At 40.2% G+C, this 21872-nt stretch overlaps 1 protein-coding gene across 1 annotated transcript in view; it reads left to right on the top strand.

Annotated features, from left to right (window-relative positions):
* The window catches only part of ITGA2 (integrin subunit alpha 2), a 101341-nt gene that overhangs the window by 22632 nt on the left and 56837 nt on the right, over positions 1 to 21872 (top strand). The window contains exons 2-4 of the mRNA XM_047763013.1: positions 3742 to 3862; positions 19691 to 19800; positions 20470 to 20561. Of these exons, the coding sequence (XP_047618969.1) occupies positions 3742 to 3862; positions 19691 to 19800; positions 20470 to 20561 (323 nt within the window). The remainder of the gene's footprint in view (positions 1 to 3741; positions 3863 to 19690; positions 19801 to 20469; positions 20562 to 21872) is intronic.

The raw sequence follows: 21872 nt of genomic DNA, 5'->3' as shown, positions 1-21872 counted from the left end.
GGGGTGGAGTGGGGGAAGAAACACAATGAACCAAATACGGTTGTTATTTTCCATATGATCCAGTTAAGTTACGAGGACAGACATAGGAGCACATTACTATAAGCAGTGGGATTGTAAAGAGGAAATAGACATTTAATTAGAATACTTCCATTAAATTTGTAGAGGCTAATTAGCTTAGGCTAAGTGTGAAATGGTGACATAGATCATTGTAAATATATGTTTGAAAAAAATAAGTATAGTGCTAGGTGATTGTCCAGATTTATGAAAAGGTGTAGGCTCTTGAGGGAAGGATTGAAGTAGCAGAAAGAAGAGATTGAGGATCAGTGGAAGGAAGAAACGGTGATGGAGAAGGACATGTTTTATGAGAAAAACGAGCAGACCACTCATGAATGGAAATTCTGCACGATGAGATTAAGATGAACCCAGACCAAGACTCAGAGCTCAACCACCAATTGTGTGCTAGAAAGGCATCTAACCTCCATGAGTTGCAGTCTCCTTATTTGTACGTTGGTAATGATAACTAGGTTTTACTGTTCACAAGGATGCTGTGGGGATCCAATGAGTCAAGATGATTCTGACATAGGCAGGCAAATCCAAGCAGTAAGAAATGGTAGGATACAAATTGGAAAATACATTATGGTTTAAATATTACAGGAAAAAAAATACCAGAAGAAAATAGTATATCCAAATTAACTGTACTTACATAAGAATGATATGATTATGAGTGATCTTTCCTTAATCTTCTCTATATTCCATATCATCATCAAAGAATGTATATTTGTTAACAATTGATTTCACTCAATAAATTTTTTTGTCTTTTTTTGGGGTGTGGGGGGGGCACAACTGCGGCTTACGGAAGTTCCCAGGCTAGGGGCTAAATAGGAGTTGCAACTACTGGCCACAGCCACAGCCACAGCCACAACCACGTGGAATCCAAGCCTCATCTGTGACCTACACTACAGCTCACAGCAATGCCAGATCCTTAACCCACTGAGCGAGGCCAGGGATGGAACCCACGTCCTTATGGATAGATAATAGGTTCCTTACCACTGAGCCATGATGGGAACTCCTCATTCTGTAAATATTATCCCTTAATGCTGAGAAGGTAAGGGTGAGTTTGAAATAAGGTCTGAGCTCTAAAGTTGCTTAGATTTTAGTAGGCAGACAGATCCGAAACAATGTAGATACATAAGATCAGAAAAAGAGCTTCAATAAGTAGCGTAATGATGGAGGAGGGCATTGCTGGTGGAGGAGTCAGGGTAGGTCTCTACAAGGGTAGCAGAGACCTAATTGAGCAAAGACCTATGTGATGAATGGGTGGCAAGACATAAATCATGAGTTGGGATGAATATTGTAGGCAGTGGATCAAGCAGCTGCAAAGGCCATAAGCAAAATGAATGATGTGTTCAAAGAACCAGAAGGAAACTCAGTGCAGCTGGAACACGGCAGGGAGGGTGGTGGAAACTGAAAGTCACCAGATACACGAGGGCCAGATCACGAAGGACCTCTGAAAACTCTGGTAAGGAAGTTGGATTTTGTTCTCAGTGTGATGGCAAGACAGTGGGGCATTTTAAGCAATGTGATTTACATTTTTAACTTTTATATATGTGTATAAGTACATATGTGTATGTATGTGTATATATACCCAGAGTATATACATATAAGTATATATGCACACATATAATAAAACTGCTAGGTGATAAAATGGACTCCATCAGGATTTCATGTCATTACTTGATCTGCCAAGATCTGATTAATAGGGGAAAAAAATGAGGTCATCATACATACAGCCATATGTTGTCTTTCCAGCATTAGATATTTTAAAGAGAGGACAGTTTGACATCACCTCCCAAAGATTTTACCAGCATGTTAGATAATTGGTAGCATATTAAATAGGATTTATTGAGTTCTGCACTATGGGGCAAAGTTAAACTGCTGATTGGAAACACCAGTGTTCTGAATACTGTCTGGTTCTCTGCTCACTTTGCCCTGTTATCTTCTATTGCATTTGATTTCCTGAAAAGTGTAAAGGAGCAGTGGAGCATATGAAAAATAGAATTAAGGAGAAAATCTGCAAGTGTGAGGCTGTGTAGATTTTGCTACAGAGGATTTGAAGATTATTAGTTGTCCTTTTCATCCTTGATAGCATATTATTTTTAAGAAATAACAGTGAGCTGAGCACTCTTGCATAGACAGATCCATGGTAGAATAGTTTGGGTACATTGAGAGGCACATCGACTACTTTTAAGTCCCCAAAACTTTGTCCCTGCCTTCCTTATTCCTTTGGCACTTGCTGCAGAACATGCCCCCTGAAGGACACGGGCACCACAGGAGAGCCAGCCCTCCTCCTCCATCCTTTCAGTGCCTGGAACAATAGACGTGGGAAATAACTGCGCACTTCCAGTGTTGCCCAGAAAGTGGGATATTCCTTTGTGAAAATACACATGAATGGAACTTTGATGTCGGTTTTAAAGAGTCCACTGTACCTTCAGTGTCTGCAAAGGTAACTGCTGATCTCGAACAGCTCAAAGCCTGTTCCCATCTACATAGAGAACATTAATATTCACACAACCTTCTTTAGAATGTTGGATGGCCTGCGTTAATGCCGTCAGTGTCAGAGAGGGACTTCACCAACCTTACTCTTTCCATCAGAAACAAGATTTTTCAAAAAAAAAAAAAAAAAAAAGTCTGTCAAGGCTTTATCCTATCAAGGTTTCTTTGAAAATGGGTATCGTTTATTGAGCATTCAGAAAGAGAACCATCAAAAAGCCAAACAACTTTAACAGTTCCCACTGGAATAAAAGAGGTAGGACACTTCCCCCTACATTTTCATCCTCAAAAATGATCCCTTCTGAAAGAAAATGATACAACTTTCAAGGAGCTGTGATTTTTCTACCTCCTTTGATGTAGTCAGCAAGACTTTTTCAATGGACATTTCATGTAGCGTTCGTGTCAAGATCTCCAGGGAGATTCAGAAGAAATAGAAGATAGCCTTCAGACCCTACCCTTGAGTGGCTTAGAGTCTTACTGCATTAGGAAGGACAAATGGCACTGAAGTTACTTCAGAATCCCTAGAGGGAATATGTGCTTGAATATAAGCATTCAAGCGCTTGAATCAGGGAACTGTGTTCAAATCCTGCCCTTCCCTTGTCAGTTTCTCCCTGTGAGACACACTGATCTCCAGGAACCTCAGAAGTCTCTGCAAAACAATGGCGTTCCCGTCGTGGCGCAGTGGAAACGAATCTGACTAGGAACCATGAGGTTGCATGTTCGATCCCTGACTTCGCTCGGTGGGTTAAGGATCCAGCATTGCTGTGAGCTGTGGTGTAGGTCACAGATATGGCTCAGATCTGGCGTTGCTGTGGCTGTGGTGTAGGCTGGCAGCTGTAGCTCCAATTTGACCCCTAGCCTGGGAACCTCCATGTGCCGCAGGTACAGCCCTAAAAAGAAAAAAAAATACATATATATATGTATATATATAAAAATATTAGCAACCATCCAAGAGTTGCTATGAGGATGAATGAAATAGTGAATCATACAGAAAAAGAACTTGGCATGGGGCCAGGGCCCCAAATGAGAACTTAAAAAGAGCAGTTGGCCACTATTTCTTGGTAAATATTGATAAAGAGAATAATTACTTTGTCAGATAAGTTGTTTTCTTTTAAAGTGACCTTTGAGAATTATTTTACAAACTTATATCACAAACTAAGTATTGATGACATCTTCATTTCCCTCTAATAGGCATTTTAAACTGTTGTGTGGCATACAATATTGGCCTCCCAGAAGCAAAGATATTCTCTGGTCCTTCAAGTGAACAGTTTGGCTATGCAGTGCAGCAGTTTATAAACCCAAAAGGCAACTGGTAAGAATATTCTCTTCTTTATGATTTCAATGAAAAACATATAATTTAATATTTGACGACAATTGCTTGTTCAAATTATTGCATTAATACATTGTCTTCCTTTCTTACTCTGTAAACTGGCATCCATTAGGCTCTGTAAATGTTCAGGTGATGTTTCCTCTGGAACATTCCTCGATGGTAGAATTGTTCCCTAAATTTTCTCCTGCAACAAAGCTTTGTCTCTGGCTATATTCTAAGTTAGCATTCCCCACTCTATGTGATGAGGGGTCCTCACAGGCATTCAGGTCCTCTGTTGCAGCAGCAGGTTCTCCACAGACCCTGGATCATCTAGTAGAGCTCTCTCTGACGATTAAATAGGCTGTTGTTGGCTTATCAAATAAAAGCTATAATTTATACCCTTTTCTCCATGTGAACTTATGTCTGGTGTTCTAAAAATGAAATTCGAAAACACATTCAGAATACAAATTATTCCCTTGTTGGTACGTACCTGTCTATGTGATGGGGAAACAAAATGAAGGCATCACTCAAGAGGGTAATGTGTCTCAGAAGGCATCTTGGAGAAGGTGAATCAGAAGCTGGATGAGCAGGTGTTAACTCATTCCTGCCTCAAAGCTTCTGCACCCCCTTTTCTCCTAGAAGGAATAGTCTTCCTTCCAGGAAGACTTTTTCCTTGATTGGTTGGCTCTTATCTCTCATTTTAAGCTCCATTGCTGCCTCCTCAAAGAGACCTTTCAGAACCAGCCTAAGTTAGCACTTCATCCCACCTCCCAGTCACTCTCTAGCCTTTTATGCTGATTGATTTATTTCCTCTATAGCAGTTATTACTATCTGAAGTTATCTTTATGTTTGTATGTTCATTATCCATCTTCTGCTCTGTCTCTGAATATTGGGACATTGCTTTGTTCACTGGTGTGTGCTCAGAACCCAGAGTAACTCCTATAATTATTTGTTGAATGATGGAATGAAAATCCTAGTTCCAACTGATTTGCCAAGGTAGTCTCCAAACTCCAGTAGACTGACTGACCTAAGTAGGAGCTGAACAGGACCTTCAGACTTGCTTCATAAGTGTGGCCTTGCTGAGGATAACCTGGCATTAAATTTGAGGTTATGAAGTTCCTGTCATGGCTCAGCGGAAGCAAATCTGACTAGTATCTATGAGGACACAGGTTCAATCCCTGGCCTACCTCAGTGGGTTAAGGATCTAGCGTTGCTATGAGCTGTGGTATAGGTCACAAATGAGGCTTGGATCTGGTGTTGCTGTGGCTCTGGGGTAGGCTGGCACCTGCAGCTCCGATTGGACCCCTAGCCTGGGAACCTCCATATGCTGCAGGTGCGGCCCTGAAAAGACAAAATAAAAGCTTGCAGTTCTTTTTTTTTTTTTTCTCCTCCTTTGGCTGCACCTGAGGCATATGGAAGTTCCCAGGCCAGGCATCAAACATGAGCTGCAACTGCGACCTACACCACAGCTGTGGCAACTCAGGATCCTTTAACCCACTGTACTGGGCTTAGGATCAAACCCGTGCTTCCGTAGTGACCTGAATCTTTGAAGTCAGGTCCTTAACGTACTGTGGGAACTCCTGGGGTTATTCTTTAAGTAACAGTTTTTCTGGAATAGAGACAGAGCCACCATCAGTTACAGAGTGGATAAGCCAATCAAGAATTACAGGTTGGAAGTTAAGTCAAAAGGGACAAAGGTGACAGGAACATAGCAGGCCGAGTGAGTCCCTCTGAGCATTTGAAATTTTGCTAAAAGACAAGTGTATTAACAGTTTATGGTGATGTTCTAGAGCTGACAGGGTTTTGTCAAGACCAGGGACACTACACATTTCTCTACATTGGCCTTCTCATGAGATTCCTGAAAGATAAACACAGTATAGTGGCTGTTGGCCAATAAGGCACTGCTCTGTTACTGGCTGGGCTGGTGTTTTTAGCTCCAGTATAGAGCTTTCTGGTAAGACGTAATAGGAGGCTTATCAATAAGGCCTTCCTTCAAGACCATATATAATGACCAGCAGGTATGTGCATACCCTACAACACAGGAAGAAGAGAAGGGAGCCTTACTTGAGGGCTACACCCTTTGGAGGTGTGAAGTAGGAAAGAAAGAGAACAGAGGCTGGCCTGGCAGCCCCACTAACCCCCACCCCAGTGTCCTCCACTGATCTGGCTTTGTAAGGGCCAGGTCTTGGACGTTGTCTTTTTTGTGTGCGTGTGTCTTTTTAGGGCCACACCCATAGCATATGGAGGTTCGCAGGCTAGGGATCCTTTCGGAGCTGTAGCTGCCAGCCTATGCCACAGACACAGCAATGTGAGATCTGAGCTGAGTCTGCAACCTACACCACAGCTCATGGCAACGCCAGATCTTTAACCCACTGAGCAAGGCCAGGGCTTGAACCTGCGTCCTCATGGATACTAGTCAGATAGGTTTCCACTGTGCCACATCGGGAACTCCAGACATCATCTGCTAATGCACCACAGACTGCACACTATGTGAGGTGCAGAAAGTACAAAACATAGACCTTGACTTCATGGCACGAAGGATGAGGAAGATGGATGTGCAGAGCGGGTAGCTGTGAATAATGCCAGAGGCATGAGTGCCAACCCCTGCACTTAACAGTGTTTGTATTTCCCTAGTGTCACTTGCTCCATTAACTTACTATGAAGTGCTCTTCCCAAGGTCTGGATACTAGAGGGACAGGGTTCCTTCTTGACCTCTCAATAGCTGGCCCTGCCAGGGTGCCCTACCACAGAGGGCAGGGCTTGGGCAGAATCCAGGTGAGTGGTTTTTCCTTCTCCAGTGTTGGGGTGGCCACAGTTGGGACCAGCAGCCTTCACCACTCTCAGGCTCAAGGAAAATAATATGAAACTTGGAATCCAGAATTGCCTATTTGTTTTGACAATTGGCACGGTGCCCTTCCTCACTCCTAATTTATGACGATCACACAGACATTATGGAAGTAGCAGATGTGGGAAAGACTGTTCAAACATTAACTTTCCTTCTGATATTAATCAAGTAAACTTTGGGCACAGAAGTGATATTACTATGGATTCTGTCTATAAACTGTGAGTCTTTTTCCCTTAGACTTTTTATATGTAATACACAAACACACAGTCACACTCACACACACTTTCACATATATACCCTTATTTTTTTTTTAATTCCCTTCCTACTTGTTCTGAAGCTGCTGTCTTGGTAGTGTTTTCCTCTGCTTGCTTTTGGCTTTTTTCTATAATCTGTCTTGAGCCCTGCCTCCCTCTTTCAGCCCTTTCCTTCCTTCTGACAACCTGCTGAAGGCTGTAGCCTGAGTTTTCTTAAATCACACTCCACTATTTTTAAAGCACAGCTTCAGCTACTCCATGTGTCCCACGCTTCTAAGAATTTATAGACGTATTTTATGTTGGGATCTATAAGATTTTAACAAAATAACCTTGACTCCTTTTGTTTTATTTATGATACTTTTATTATACCGTGAACTTGGACCCTAAAAATGGCAGTGATAAGGCTTTGCGAATTCTTGAAACTTTTTAGCAGTCTCCAACGAGGTGGATAATTTTAAAAGCAAACTTACCTCCCAAGTAGAGCACCAGAGTGCTTCACTGCCCATAAGTAAAATTGTGGTCTGTTCTTCCCTCAGTGTAGGCACAAGGGTCATTCCACTTTGGAGCCCACATTTTATACACAGGATGTTCAAGTATAGGTGAAGCAATCCTTATCACAGTCATTTATACAAAGAATCGTGATAGGTTTTAGAGTCATTTCCTGGAAGCTTGTGGTGATAGACACTGTTTCTGTTTGTCTAATCTGAGGGTCAGTCCCAAGAACGATCTGAGCTCATTATATGACTCAACAACCTTGCAACACTGCAATCACTTGTGTGATGAGGACTGTCTGGGAATTGGGGTATTTCCAGTTGTAGAAAAGTAATCGCTTGTTCTGGTGAGGATCAGTGCATGCTTATTCCTTGAAAGGAGAAAGAAAATGAACATGTGTCATAGTCCTCCTCCCCAAAAAAAAATCCTTTCTATCTATACATGTTACAATCTTTAAGAAACATTTTAGTAAAGCATTGTTTTTTTTAAATATAACAGATCGTCTGTAAGAGATAGTTCTATAAGAGAATTTTAGACAAATAATAAAGAAGTAACACTCAATTCTACAATAGACCTCAGAGGTTATGTCATATAGTACATTAGTAATGTCAATACTGGTACCTTCTTTGCCAAACACATAATATTCATGATGATGACCCCAGGAGTTTTGTAAGATTACTACCCATTTTACAAATGAGAGGACAGGTGTGAGACTTAGAAAGCTTTATTAATTTGCCTAAGTTTACAGAGCTAAGAGATAATAAACATAGGGTAGATTAATGCAAACAGAGATGAGGTGTTCCAAGTGGATACATTTTTATAAGTATCCAAGGAAGTAAGTGGCACTTAATAATAGTTAAAAATAATTTTCAGGAGTTCCTGTTGTGGTGGCTCAGTGGGTTAAGAATCTGACTAGTATCCAAGAGGATGTGGGTTTGATCCCTGGCCTCGCTTGGTGGATTAAGGATCTGGCGTTGCCGCAAGTTGTGGGGTAGTTTGCAGATGCAGCTCAGATCCTGCTTTTCTGTACCTGTGGTGCAGCCTGGCAGCTGCAGCTCTGATTTAGCTGCTTCCTTGGGAACTTTCATATGCCACAGGTGTGGCCCTGAAAAGGAAAAAAAAAATTTCATGTAAACTTTATAAAATAGGGGTAAACTTCATTCACCATTTTGAATGTACATTTGTTATAAATTGTTTCAAAATTGTAGCAATTTCCATCCAACAGTTCCCATCTGTCTTTTCATTCTCTCATAGACAGGGATTGGTCATGAGGGTCAAGAGCCAGAACACAAGTGTTTTACTCTCAGCTCTCCACCACTAGCTGGGTGACTGTGGGAAAGTTGCACAACCTCTCTGGAGCACAAAGAAAATCCCATCCCTACCAAACCAGAAGTTTTAGCACCTCATGAGAGAATAAAAGTGAAGCGCTTCAAAAACTAAACTACTGTGCATATATGAGGTACTCTCATTAGCTCTGTCTAAAAATGTACAGAAAGAAAATCAGGATTTTGAATAACTATCTCCTCCCCAACTCCACTGTCTCCTCCTTAGCCATTTCTCATCTGCCACAGATTAGCTTCGACGCATATTGGATTAACTTTAGTCCATTTCTTCTTCTTGGCCAAGAATGCTCTTCTGATCCCTTTTCCAAAATAATCATTTCTTTGTCTTTCATTATACATCCTTTAAATATTGGCCCATATCATCCTTTACGTCTCTTTCCAAAGATAAAATTCTCTTGCCATTAGGTGTTTCCTGGCAGTGCCATTTAATGTGCTTACTTTGTTTATTCACAAGGTTGGCTTTTATTTTAAATCCATGACATATACATATATATGCCTTTTTGTTCTTCCTTTACATTTTAGTTACTTTCACCAACTTCTTAGTCTTTTTTTTTTTTTTTTGATTCTGCAAAGGCATTAAAAGTCTGACCCCAATATATTCTTGCACTTTGAAGTTTGAAAAACTTATTGTTAATATTGTTATAAATAATTACTGTGCTATGTTAAGTACTTAAACCAATACTGATAACTTAGACATACAAAGCAGCATGTTTGCTGTCAACACCGACTTTCCTTTGACTAGCAGAAGGGCCAGGCTAAACAGGGAACCAAGTACCTTTTAGAACCCCATACACCACCTTACTATTGACTCGCCTATCTTTGTCACACCATAGTTGTTCAATTTTTTCCCCCAGTAACTTTCATAGCTAAATTTTTTAATGGTTTGTGTTATTTACTGTAAATAAAACTCTATATAGAGAGGGCACTTTAAATATCCTCTGCTCTGGTTGACCACACTCCTTCCTGATTACAGACACAAATTTGTGTGTGTGTGTGCCCACAAACACAGGAACACACAAGCACACCTATCTTTTTTGTGACTTGCATGTGCAATAGATCTGCAGCTCCAGAGTATCTGGAGGCCCTCAGTGATCTGTGAAAGCCTTCTATGCCTCACCAGCTGGTCTTAGCATTTCAGGCTTTCCTTTGTGCTAAAGCCTGGGTGTCTGTTTTTGGAATGAGGTCATTCACAATGGTGATGGGACTCATTCACACACAAACACCTTCGTGGTGGCTAGTTGTGTGAAACTTGGTTCCATCCATTGCCTCCATCTGAAGAAGGATCTGGAGATGCCCAAGGGGCACGGTGGAATCTATTTGTTAATTTGTTTAGAGCCCACAGGATGGAACAACAATGACCTCCCCTCGAGGAGTCCTAATCAACTTAACATGGCAGAAAGAATTGGACATTTGGATTGAAAGGACGTAGGTGCAGACCCAGGCTTTGTTGCCAGTCGGACACTTAGATTTAGTTTCTTTCTATGAAAACAGGTATAGTTAGACTATTTGACCTCACAAGTACTTATAAGGATCAAAGAAGATAATGCACATAAAAAACGTGCTTTATAAACTGTAAAGCAATTTACAAGTATTGTTGCTTTTCCAGTTTTTAGCATTGATAACCATCAGCCAAAGCACCTATTTAAAAGGTACTATCTCATGGGCTTTGATTTATAAAAATGTGCCGTCTTAAAGGCATTCCTTTCCTCCCTGCCGAGGCACAAGAATGTGGAATTTATTTCATCGTCATGCTTTAAATTGTCTGTTTTGGCTTTTGATTTTAATTTCAGGAAAACTGCATGTTGGATGAATCAACAGAATTGGTTTTTATTGATTCATTTGCTTCCAGTGAAAAAATTAATTTCCGGTTGTTTTTTTTTTTAATGAGACAGAACAATAGGCTTAAGATGTTTTAGCAATAATGAGGTTGGTGGACTCCTCATCAGGAAACCGAAAGACTTTGAGGGTTTAGCCATCCGACTATTTGAGGAAGCAATCTGGCAAGCAAAGAAATCCAAGGCAGCATAATGAGGCAAAGATACCAAAATTGCCTTTCAACACATGCCAAAGACTTTAGCTATTAAGTTTAGAATAGCAGTGTTTGCCAACCAACAGCTAAAAATGAGCTTTCTCTTAGCTGTCTTCCACTTTCTTAGAGATGCCAAGTCTTTACAGGTGAATTCTCCCCTATCACAAATGCCTTTTATGTTACAAGCAGGAAGCAGGTTGCCATAGAGAACTCACCGGACTTCGTGTGTTGTCAATGGCCTGGGACTAAGCACTCTCAGGGAACAGTAGTTTTATGCATAAAATGTGGGCTTTGAAATTACTCACCTTAATGCAGGTGTTACATACAAAAGGGCTCTAATTCCAAACAAAATATCCCCTTGGGTAAGTGACAGACACCTCAAACTGAGAATACCTCATCCTGAATTCCTGAGCTTCCTTTACCTCAAAATCTTTCTCTGTGGACCATATCCCCCTTATCTGATGGTGACCACTCGGTTGCTTTTAGCTCTAGCCAAAAACCTTGGCGTCATCTTTGACTTTTTTTTTAATCAAAAACTAACTTCTCAAGAAATTCCACTGGCCCTACCTTCCAAATATATCTAAAATAAGGATACCAGTCACTACCTTCCCTCTGCCAGCCCCACAGAAGCCCGACTTCACCTCTTGCCTGGATTATCACAGATGCCTTCTAAGTGCCTTGCCCACTCCACCTTTACCCCCAGGCAATCATTCTCAACGGAGAAGCCTTAGAATTCCTTCTATAGTGTGGCCAGATCCCACATACCGCTGTGCAGAACCCTCCAAAGGCTTTCTCACTTCAGAGAGAAAGCCATCCTTACAATTTCACACAAGTCTCTACGTGATCTGGGCCCACTCTGACCTCATCCCTGACCATCTCCCCCTCATGCATTCTGGTCCAGCCACAGGGCTTTTGCACTTGCTGTTCCCACAGCCAGGACCACTCTTCCACCAGAGTCTTATGGTTTACTCCTTCCCTTCCTTTAAATCTTCCCTTAAATGTCACCTTCTCAGTGAGCCCTTCCCTGGACCTCCTAATAAAGATTACACCTTCTACCCCCATACTATCTTTTTCATCTTCCCCACAAAGCACTGACTATATTTTCCTTATTACATTTATTGTCTTGCTTTTTCCCACTAGAATGTGACCTTTAGGAGGCCATACATTTTTGGCTGACTTGCTAATGTATCCCCAGTGCCTAGAATTGAGTCTGGCACATAGTTGGTCTGGCCGCCATGTATAGCCTCACAGGTTGTGTACTGCACAAGGCCAAGGCTCACCATTCATGTGAGAATGGTACCCCCTAGAGTTGTGTGACATGTCAGCCCGAGAGGATCTCAAGAAACGTTTACTGAATCAAGACATGTTTTGCCCTACTATTTTAAGCACACCTTTGTCAATTTCTAGAAAAATCTCTAGTGTCGAAAAAACGCTTGCAGAGTTAGAAACTCACAGACCAAAGGAAGATATTTATAACAGCCCCTGGATTGTGGGTTTAAAACTACCTACACCACTATAAATACTGTTTACTAACTAAACAAAGCATTTTGAATTCCACTGGAGGTGGGCAAATTGGCTGTGTTTTGGAACTCTATATAATCACTATTTTCCCACAAGATAATTGAACAGTAAGTGTTATTTTAAGTAGTCTTGGAAGAATTCCCAGTTTCACTGTAGGAAAAGAGAAGTTTATATCTTGGGATTTGGTTTTGTTTTGAGAATCAGCACACACGACTGTTCATGCAGCTCTTTGTCTGGTCGTGATTAAATTCAATCCATCACTTCAAAGAGGCTTTGCCACATCTCAACAGGGTTTACCCACTAACGTATCCTCTTCCCCAATTTTATAATGTTCTCTCCTGGTCTGTGGTTCTTCCTGCTACAGCGGATTATGCAAAATTTTAGAGATAAATATACCTGCCTCCCCCATCTTCCTGTCTGATTAATTTGAGAATGTTACGATTCCCTTGGAGTAGCCATGGGCAATGTCATAGCCTTTCCTTATGAGGGTGATTTGTCAGGGGCAAGGACTGCGCTGGATGTGAGGGAGGAGAGTCTACTGGAAACATTGCCAATAAAGGAGGTGGGCAGTGGTTTTTGTAACATACTCTGCAGTGTGACCTGTGACTTCTTTCTTACTAATGTGATTCACAGTATTTAAAGAATGAGTCATATGCTGAGGACACCCTTGCTGTTCATCAGTCATCCAATGGTCTGGTTTTCTGCTGCCTTCTGTTCTTTTGGGTGAAGAGTTTCATATGGTGTCAGTAAGACTGCCAGCAGTTTATATGTGTTCTTTGAAAGAATCTCAAGATACTTGCACATCTTCCTTGTCAAGTAGCACATGACTGCGTAGATGCTTGCCTTTCTCCTCTTCCTGTCTGATTAATGGGAGGAGGCTGGGGCATATCTCTTGGCAGTAGTGGGGATGTCATGTCCTGACCTGAGAGGTTATCACATCCAGAATTCTGTGATGAGGTGGGAGCAGGTGATGGGGAGAGGGTCCAGGGAATGCTTCGGCAATAGGAAACAGCTAGTAGCCTTTTGAGCTTTCTCATTGGAAAACGAGTAGCTAGTGGTGCCACTGAAGGTCTTGAAGAACAAAATGGTTATGTTTTCAAAAAGAAACACTAAACTTTTCTTCCTCACTGTGTTTCTCTGGAATGTGGTGAGAGTAGATGGGTAAGGTGTGCAGCAGCAGCCGCTCAAATGACCACCTTGGTTCTATCTGATCATACCCTCTTCTTACCTGATGGTGCCCAGTACAGCCAGGGTCCCATACCCACCTTGGTAGGTGTGGCCTGACACTCAGCTTCCTGTTTCTACTCCCTGATGGTTCTGGAACCCAAACCATCTGTTCAGATGGTTTTCTCAACCCGGCCATTTGCTAGGCCTTCTTGCCACTAAGAGAAAAGAGAATAAATAGCCTAAGGGTTTGGGCATCAGAATTAGCTATGCTTGGCTCTCATGACCCATGTGAACATGAGTAAGTTGCTTATCTCTCTGTGTCTCAGCAGTTCCATCTGTAAAATGGAGATAACTTTAGACTTGTTTTGCACAGGAAATGAATAATGTTTGGAAAGCTTCATCTACAGTAGTACCAGCTGTCATAAGATGGCTGTAATTAGCACCAGTACCCAGCATGGAGAGGGCCAAAGCCACACTTCCTATTAGAGTTTCATGCTATATAGGAATTCTCTATGGACTCCTCAACTTTTGCTTAAGAAAATAAGACATACGTCTGATGCATCATAGATCTGTGGAAACTGAATGAGGAACAGCTGACAAATCAGTAACAGTATAATGCTTTCCTCTCAACTTGGTGGAGTTTTTCCCATCTTTTTTTTTTTTTTTGGTTTTTACTTTCATTTGGACAAAAAGAAATGCTCCTCAATTAAAAGAGAATTAAAGTTTTTCTACTCAACTTTTCCTCAACCAAGAGAATTATCTCAAATAATAATGTAGAACCATCCATTTGTTTGTTCTCCTGTGTTTTTATTCATTAGTTCAGCGCGTGGTGACTCAGTGCTAAAGGCACAATTCCCAGTCCCCACAGACATGTCCTCTCTGGTGGGGGACTTGGGAGGCAGGCACTTACGGGGTAATGTGATAAAAACTGCAACTAGGAAAGCTCCAAGGCTATGACAGTAATCAGGAAATCCAGCTTGCTCAGATTTGGAAGAACCTGGAGGAAAGTGGACTCCCTGGGAGAAGTGGTTGTCTAGTGGGAGACCTAACTAATGAGCAGAACTTTTCCAGGAAGGGAACATCGTGTGTGAAGATTTAGAGTGAGAAGACTCTAGCTCCTCCACCAGAGTCTAATGACTAAAATACAGAATTTCAGGAAAGTACATGGAGAAAACAGGACTGGAGAAGTAAGCAAGAGCTGGATTCTCTCTTTTTCTCTCTTTATTTCTTTTTCTTTTTCTCTCTCTCACCCCTTCTCTCCCTCCCTCCCCCCTCTTCTTCCTCTGTCTTGCCTTCCTTCTTCCTTCCCTTCCTTTCCCATCCTTCCTTCCTTCCTTTCTTTCTTTTCGTGTCTCCTGAACACAAAGATCAGAAGTAATGCCATAGAGTTCCACTATGAGATGAAGACCGGGAACTTTACAAATGGAGAAAATCAAGCTGCTGTAAGATAGTTTTTACCATGGAGAATCTTCATAAGTTTCCTGATTTCCTCGAGTTGTCATGAATTTGAAGAATATCAGATATGTGCAAATGTGCACTTCAAATCCTGCACCTTGATTCTCTCCATTAAAGTGAATACTGGGATTTACTTATAGCCAACATTTCAACTTGTATCTTTAAAAAAAAAAACCCTCAACATATATGCCTGGTATTCTTGTCTATAGGCAATATATATATATATTTGGTCTTTTTAGGGCTGCACCCGAGGCATATGGAAGTTGCCAGGCTAGGGGTCATACTGGAGCTATAGCTGCCAATCTGCATGACAGCCACAGCAATGCCAGATCTGAGCCGCATCTGTGACCTACACCACAGCTCACGGCAGTGTTGGATCCTTAACCCACTGAGTGAGACCGGGGATGGAACCTGTGTCCTCATGGATGCCAGTCAGATTCGTTTCCTTTGAGCCAAGACAGAAACTCCCCTAAGCAATGTTTTTTGATGTATTTTTTTTTTGGCTTTTTTTTTTTTTTTTTTTTTTTTGTCTTTTCAGGGCCGCACCTGTGGCATATGGAAGTTCCCAGGCTAGGTGTCCAATCGGTCCTGTAGCCACTGGCCTACACCACAGCCACAGCAATGTAGGATCCGAGCCATGTCTGTTACCTACACCAAAGCTCATGGCAATGCCGGATCCTTAACCCACTGAGCAAGGGCAGGGATCGAACCTGCAACCTCATGGTTTCTAGTTGGATTCGTTTTTGCTGCGCCACAATGGGAACTCCCTGATGTATTACTTTCTTATTAAGGTTTAGTTAATGTACAATACTACATGTTCCAGGTGTACAATATAGTGTGTCACAACTTTTAAATATTGTATTCCACTTATAGTTATTATAAAAATATTGGCTATATTCCCTCTCCTATGCCATATATCCTTATAGGTTATTTATTTTATACCGAGTAGCTTGTACCTCTTAATTCTCTACCCCTGTGCTGCCCCTTCCCCTTTCTTTCTCCCTATGGGTAACCACTAGTTACCCATCGATATCTGTGAGTCTGTTTCTATTTATTTATTTATTTATTTATTTATTTATTTATTTATTTATTTATTTATTTTTTGTCTTTTTGTTGTTGTTGTTGCTATTTCTTGGGCCGCTCCCGCAGCATATGGAGGTTCCCAGGCTAGGGGTCGAATCGGAGCTGTAGCCACCAGCCTACGCCAGAGCCACAGCAACGCGGGATCCGAGCCGCGTCTGCAACCTACACCACAGCTCACAGCAACACCGGATCGTTAACCCACTGAGCAAGGGCAGGGACCGAACCCGCAACCTCATGGTTCCTAGTCGGATTTGTTAACCACTGCGCCACGACGGGAACTCCAGTTTCTTTTTTATTTTATTTACTTGTTGGTTTTATTTTTTATTATTATTATTTTTTAAATGTATGGCTGTGCCTGAGACATGGAAGCTCCTGATCCAGGTATTGAATCCAAGCCACAGCTGCAACCTATGCTGCAGCTGCAGCCACACCGGATCCTTAAACCCATTATGCTGGACTAGGGATCGAACCCACACCTCCATAGCAACCCATGCTGCTGCAGTCAGATTCTTAACCCACTGAGCCATGGTGAGAACACCTGGTTTTATTTTTTTAGGTTCCACGTATAAGTGATATCATACTATATTTGTCTTTCTCTGACTTACTTCACTTAGCGTAACACCGTTTAAGTCCATCCATGTTGTTGCAAATGGCAAAATTTCATTCTTTTTATGGCTGAGTAGTATTTCATTGTGTGTGTGTGCATGCATGCATGTGTGTGTGTGTATCAAATCTTCTTTATGCTTTCATCTCTTGATGGACACTTATGTTGCTTTCATATCTTGACAATTGTAAATAATGCTGCTATTAACATTGAGGTGCAAGTATCTTTTCAACTTAGTGTTTTTGTTGTTGGGGGTTTTTATTTGGATAAATATCCCCGAGTGGGATTGCTGGATCATAAGGTAGCTCTATTTTTAGTTGTTTTTTGAGAAACCTCGATACTGATCTCTATGGTGACTACACCAATTTATGTTCACACCAACATCCTCACTAACATTTGTTAGGTGTGGTCTTTTTGATGATGACTATCCTGACGGGAGTGAAGATAGCTCATTGTGGTATAAATTTGCATTTCTCTGGTGATCGACAATGTTGAGCATCTTTTCATGTGCCTGTTGCCCATCTGTATGTCCTCTTTAGAAAAATGTCTGCTCAAGTCTTTTGCCCTTTTTTTTTTTAAGTTGTATGAGCTATTTATGTATTTTGTATGTTAACTCCTTTACAGTCTTATCATTTGCAAATATTTCCTCTAATTCAGTAGGTTGTCTTTTTGGTTTGTCAGTGGTTTCTCTAGCCAATATTTTAACAAGTAAATTAGGTTAAGTATTTGTTCATAAGACAAAACTTTCAACTCTAACCTTAATCAGAGTTAACTGATTTAAAATATTATAGAATGCTCTACAAAATATTAGTTTGAGAATAATTGTGTAAGATGAATATGGGGAAAAGATTATTACTGAATCATTAACTCCCTTTGAAAATAATTTGTATTTTCCTTTTTCCATAATTGTTCATGCTGTTCCCTCTGATAAAAGAATGCTATCAGCCTCATCCTGCAATGTCAGTTTCTGCTTCCTTTGACCATTTTATTTTTTTTAAGATTATTCTTGTCTTTCTATTCATTTGTATGATTGTTATTTTGCTTCTCATATATTTTAAACAGGTTTACTAGATTTAGTAGACCGAGGTGTGCCTTCGACTTTTTTTAAATCCATTGTAGCACTTGATTGGGTGCATGTTGCTTAGTCAATAATGATAAAAATATTTAGACAGAAGGCTCATGAAAGAATTTAAGGTTCATAGCTCAATAACCTAATCTTCCCCAACTTTGATAAGGAAAAACATTGTCTAATGCTTTCTTAGTCACTGGATACTGCTGAGTAATTAACCTGCTAGAGTTTCTAAAGATTGGGCTGTTACATGGACTCTCTATTTTTCTGTGGGCAGAAATGTCCGGTGAATGGTTCTGCAGGGAAACGCATGGTCTCTAGTTGGAGGAGCTCTGTAGGAAGTGAAACTAACCAAAGGGAAGATGTTAGCACCCATCTCTGACCTCTGCATTCTCTACTCTGGCTACAAACATGACACAGATAAGGAGAGCCCCACGGAACACTTGCTCTGTATTTTTGCTGAGGGTTCCCTTGTATAGACAGTAAGCATAAAGCCATGTAGATAACTCATCTACTCCCTAAATCACCAATGGAAGTACTTAGGGCATAGAAAGCAGTCAACAAATGTTAGTTTGTTGTGCTTTAGTTTTTAATATAGTTTCATCCTTTAGAGCTGTGATGACTAATATGGTAGCCACTGGCCACACAAGGCTACTGAGCACTTGAAATGTTACTTGTCCACATTGATATGTACTCAAAGTATAAAACACACACCAAATTTCAAACATTTAGTATGGAAAAGAGAATGCCAAATAGCTCATTAATAATTTTAATATTGATTGCAAGCTAGTTTGGCCATATTAAGTAAAATATATTATTTAGGAGTTCCCCGGTGGCCCAGTGGGGTAAGGGGTAAGGATCCTGTGTTGTCACTCCTGTAGCTCTGGTCCCTGCTCCTGGCCCAGGAACTTCCACATGCTGTGGGTCCAGCCAAAATATATCTGTTCGGCTACCATATTGGTCATCACAGCTCTAAAAGATGAAACTATATTAAAAACTAAAGCACAAAAACTAACATTTGTTGAGTGCTTTCCATGCCCTAAGTCTTTCCATAGGTGATTTAGGGCACAGATGAGTTATCTTCGTGGCTTTATGTTTACTGTCTATGCAAGGGAATCCTCAGCAAAAATACTGAGCAAGTGTTCTGTGGGGCTCTCCTTATATGTGTATAATATACATATAATATTATATATAATTTAATTCAATCTGTCACTTTTTTGTTTTATTAACGTAACCACTAGAAAACTTAAAATACATGGGTAGCTCACATTCGTGGCCTATATTCTATTTCTATTGGGCAGAACTGCTTCAGTGAGACCACCCAGGTGGTGTGGCGAGACAGCTGTATTGCAGACATTCATCAAGTCTTGATCAGCTAAAAGGAAAAGAAGGAGAACAAATTACAGCTGAGCAAATAGAAACTGTTCACTTACTAAAAACTGAAATTATTTTTTTTTTTACTGTTTTTTGGTCAGTTTTATCTTTAAGAAACTATGTTGCAACAACATAGATGTATCTAGAGATTCTCATACTAAGTGAAGTATGTTAGAGAGACAAATATGTGATATCACTTATATATGATATAAGTGAAAAATGACAAAAAATGAACTTATTTATGAAACAGAAACAGACTCACAGACATAGAAATCAGACTTGTTGCCAAATGGGAGTTGGGTGGAGAGGAATAGAGGGGGAGTTTGGGATTAGCAGATGCAAATTATTATGTATATAATGGATAAACAACAAGGTTCTACTGTATAATACAGGGGACTCTATTTGATATCCTGTAATAAACCACAATGAAAAAATATGAAAAAGAACGTGTGTATATATGTATAACTGAATCACTTTGCTGTACAGCAGAAATTAAAGCAAATTGTAAATCAACTATACTTCAATAAAATCAATTTAGAAATGAAACTATGGCTGACATTTTATGTCTAATGAAAAAAAAAATTCCTATTTCTAGGTTACTGGTTGGTTCACCATGGAGTGGCTTTCCTGAGAACCGAATGGGAGATGTGTATAAATGTCCTATTGATCCATCTACCACTACATGTGAAAAACTGAATTTGCAAAGTAAGTTATAATTAACAATGTGATTTCTTTTTTTGTAACAAATAAGAAAATTTCATTGATTATATACCCAATCAAAAAATAACATCATAGTTTTATCTTGAAATACAAATATTTTTTTGGCTTTATCTCTGTAGTCATATATACATATACATAGATAGCATTATTTTATGTATAAGTCTATACGTATGTGCATATATATGTATGCAACTTGGCAGAGATTAGAGGATGTGAGTTAATCATGATATTATTGAGAAGAATTTCAGTGTTCAGTAGCTCAAGAATGGTTACAACAGATGATGCCTTAGTTCAGTGGGAGAGAAAAGGTGAAGAGAATTACCTGTTATTTTACAGGCTAGTGTCATAATTTTCTTTTAAAGTTCACTTGCTAATGCTTTGATATGTCATGTTTTGATAATACTTGAAGGGTAATTTTTTTCTGATCCAGAATAAAGCATGAGATAGAGTCGTCATGACCTTTGCAGTATTTTCCATTCCACAGCCTCACACCTTTAAGCTGCCAGATCACCAAAGGCATCTCATGTCCCTACACTTGATTACACAAGTGCTAAATTCAGTGCTACATGTAATCACAAGTGTACACATTTTTGTTTAAATAGCTTTAAATAAATGATGGAGCTTTAATCATTTTTTAAAATCTCCCTTTGAAAGCTTCCACGAGCATTTCCAATGTTACTGAGATGAAAACCAACATGAGCCTTGGCTTGACACTGACAAGGAACGCGGGAACGGGAGGATTTCTTGTGAGTGTTTACTTTTCAAATCCTCATTCCTCTTAAGAAAGTAGGAAGTCAGTGTCCCCTTACCGTCCTTCCTACCAGACCAAATCTTGGGGTTTAAAATGTTTGAGCTTGATTTTGGATGTCATGCTAGGTGGAAAGTTAATGACACTGTGTTGATGCGTAGACGTCTTAAGGTATTTAGCCAAACCATTGCCACAGAATGTTTTCGAAAAATGGAGCAGAAGAAATACTGATTCTTCACCCTTGCAAAGTGTGCTTCATATTTATTGATAGCTGCAGAATTCTGGCTCTCATTTCTCCTTCCTGTAGGAACATTCAATAGGTACTGCTAGTTCAGAAAGTGGGATTCAAAGCTACAAAGTACTTTTGTTTTTAACTGTTTCCTGTAATCATTGCCTAACTTGATATTATTTAATGCATGGCTCAGTCTCATCTTATTTCTTGATAGTGTTTACTCTCATTTAGTTTTTAGAATGCTGTGAGAAGACACCACAAATCAGTAGAAGAGAATGCCTTATTTAAAAGCGGTGTGGGGGACGTACAGTTGAGGCTCAGCAGAAACAAACCCAACTAGTATCTATGAGGATGCGGGTTCCATCACTGGCCCCACTCAGTGGGTTAAAGATCTGATGTTGCCATGAGCTGTTGGTGTAGGTCACAGATGCAGCTTGGATCTGATGTTGCTGTGGCTGTGGTGTAGGCCAGCAGCCGTAGTTCCGATTTGACCCCTAGCCTGGGAACTTCCATGTGCCATAAGTGAAAAGTGGTTGCGGACATAATTGGTTGATACCTTGCACATCCAAATATATGCAAGTGACTTAAAGAGTTAACAAAAAAATTAGATGTGGAATTTTTCTGAAAAAGAAAAGAATTTCTGAGCTTGGAACTAACAGAAAAAAATAATATAGAAAATTGCTGACAAGATGTGACTATGTAAAAAAATGAAAACCATCACACACCAAAAAAAAAAAAAGTTTAAAGGCACATAAAAACTCTCATCTGACATTTCTGCCAGCCCATCTAGGTCTAACCTAGTTGCATAAACCTGTTAAAATAGTCTTAGCAAGCTTACTTTAGCTTTATATTGGTTATGACATGCCACATTGACATGTTAGTTTAAAAGCCTCTATGTATAACCAGATTAGTCTAAAATGTAAACAATTTTGAACAATGCTGTTATTGTCACTGAACGATATTAGACTCTGGTACTATTAAGTGAATGAGATATTGCTTGTAATATGTGTCAGGGCAGTGCATAAATGAGTATTGCCATGAATCGTCCTGGTTTAGGATCTTCCAAAGTCCTTATCA

The sequence above is a fragment of the Phacochoerus africanus genome, chromosome 1 (genome assembly GCF_016906955.1).
Source record: "Phacochoerus africanus isolate WHEZ1 chromosome 1, ROS_Pafr_v1, whole genome shotgun sequence".
Classification (NCBI taxonomy): Eukaryota; Metazoa; Chordata; class Mammalia; order Artiodactyla; family Suidae; genus Phacochoerus; species Phacochoerus africanus.
Note: the sequence above shows the minus strand (reverse complement) of the source record. Positions and strands in the feature narration are given on the sequence as shown.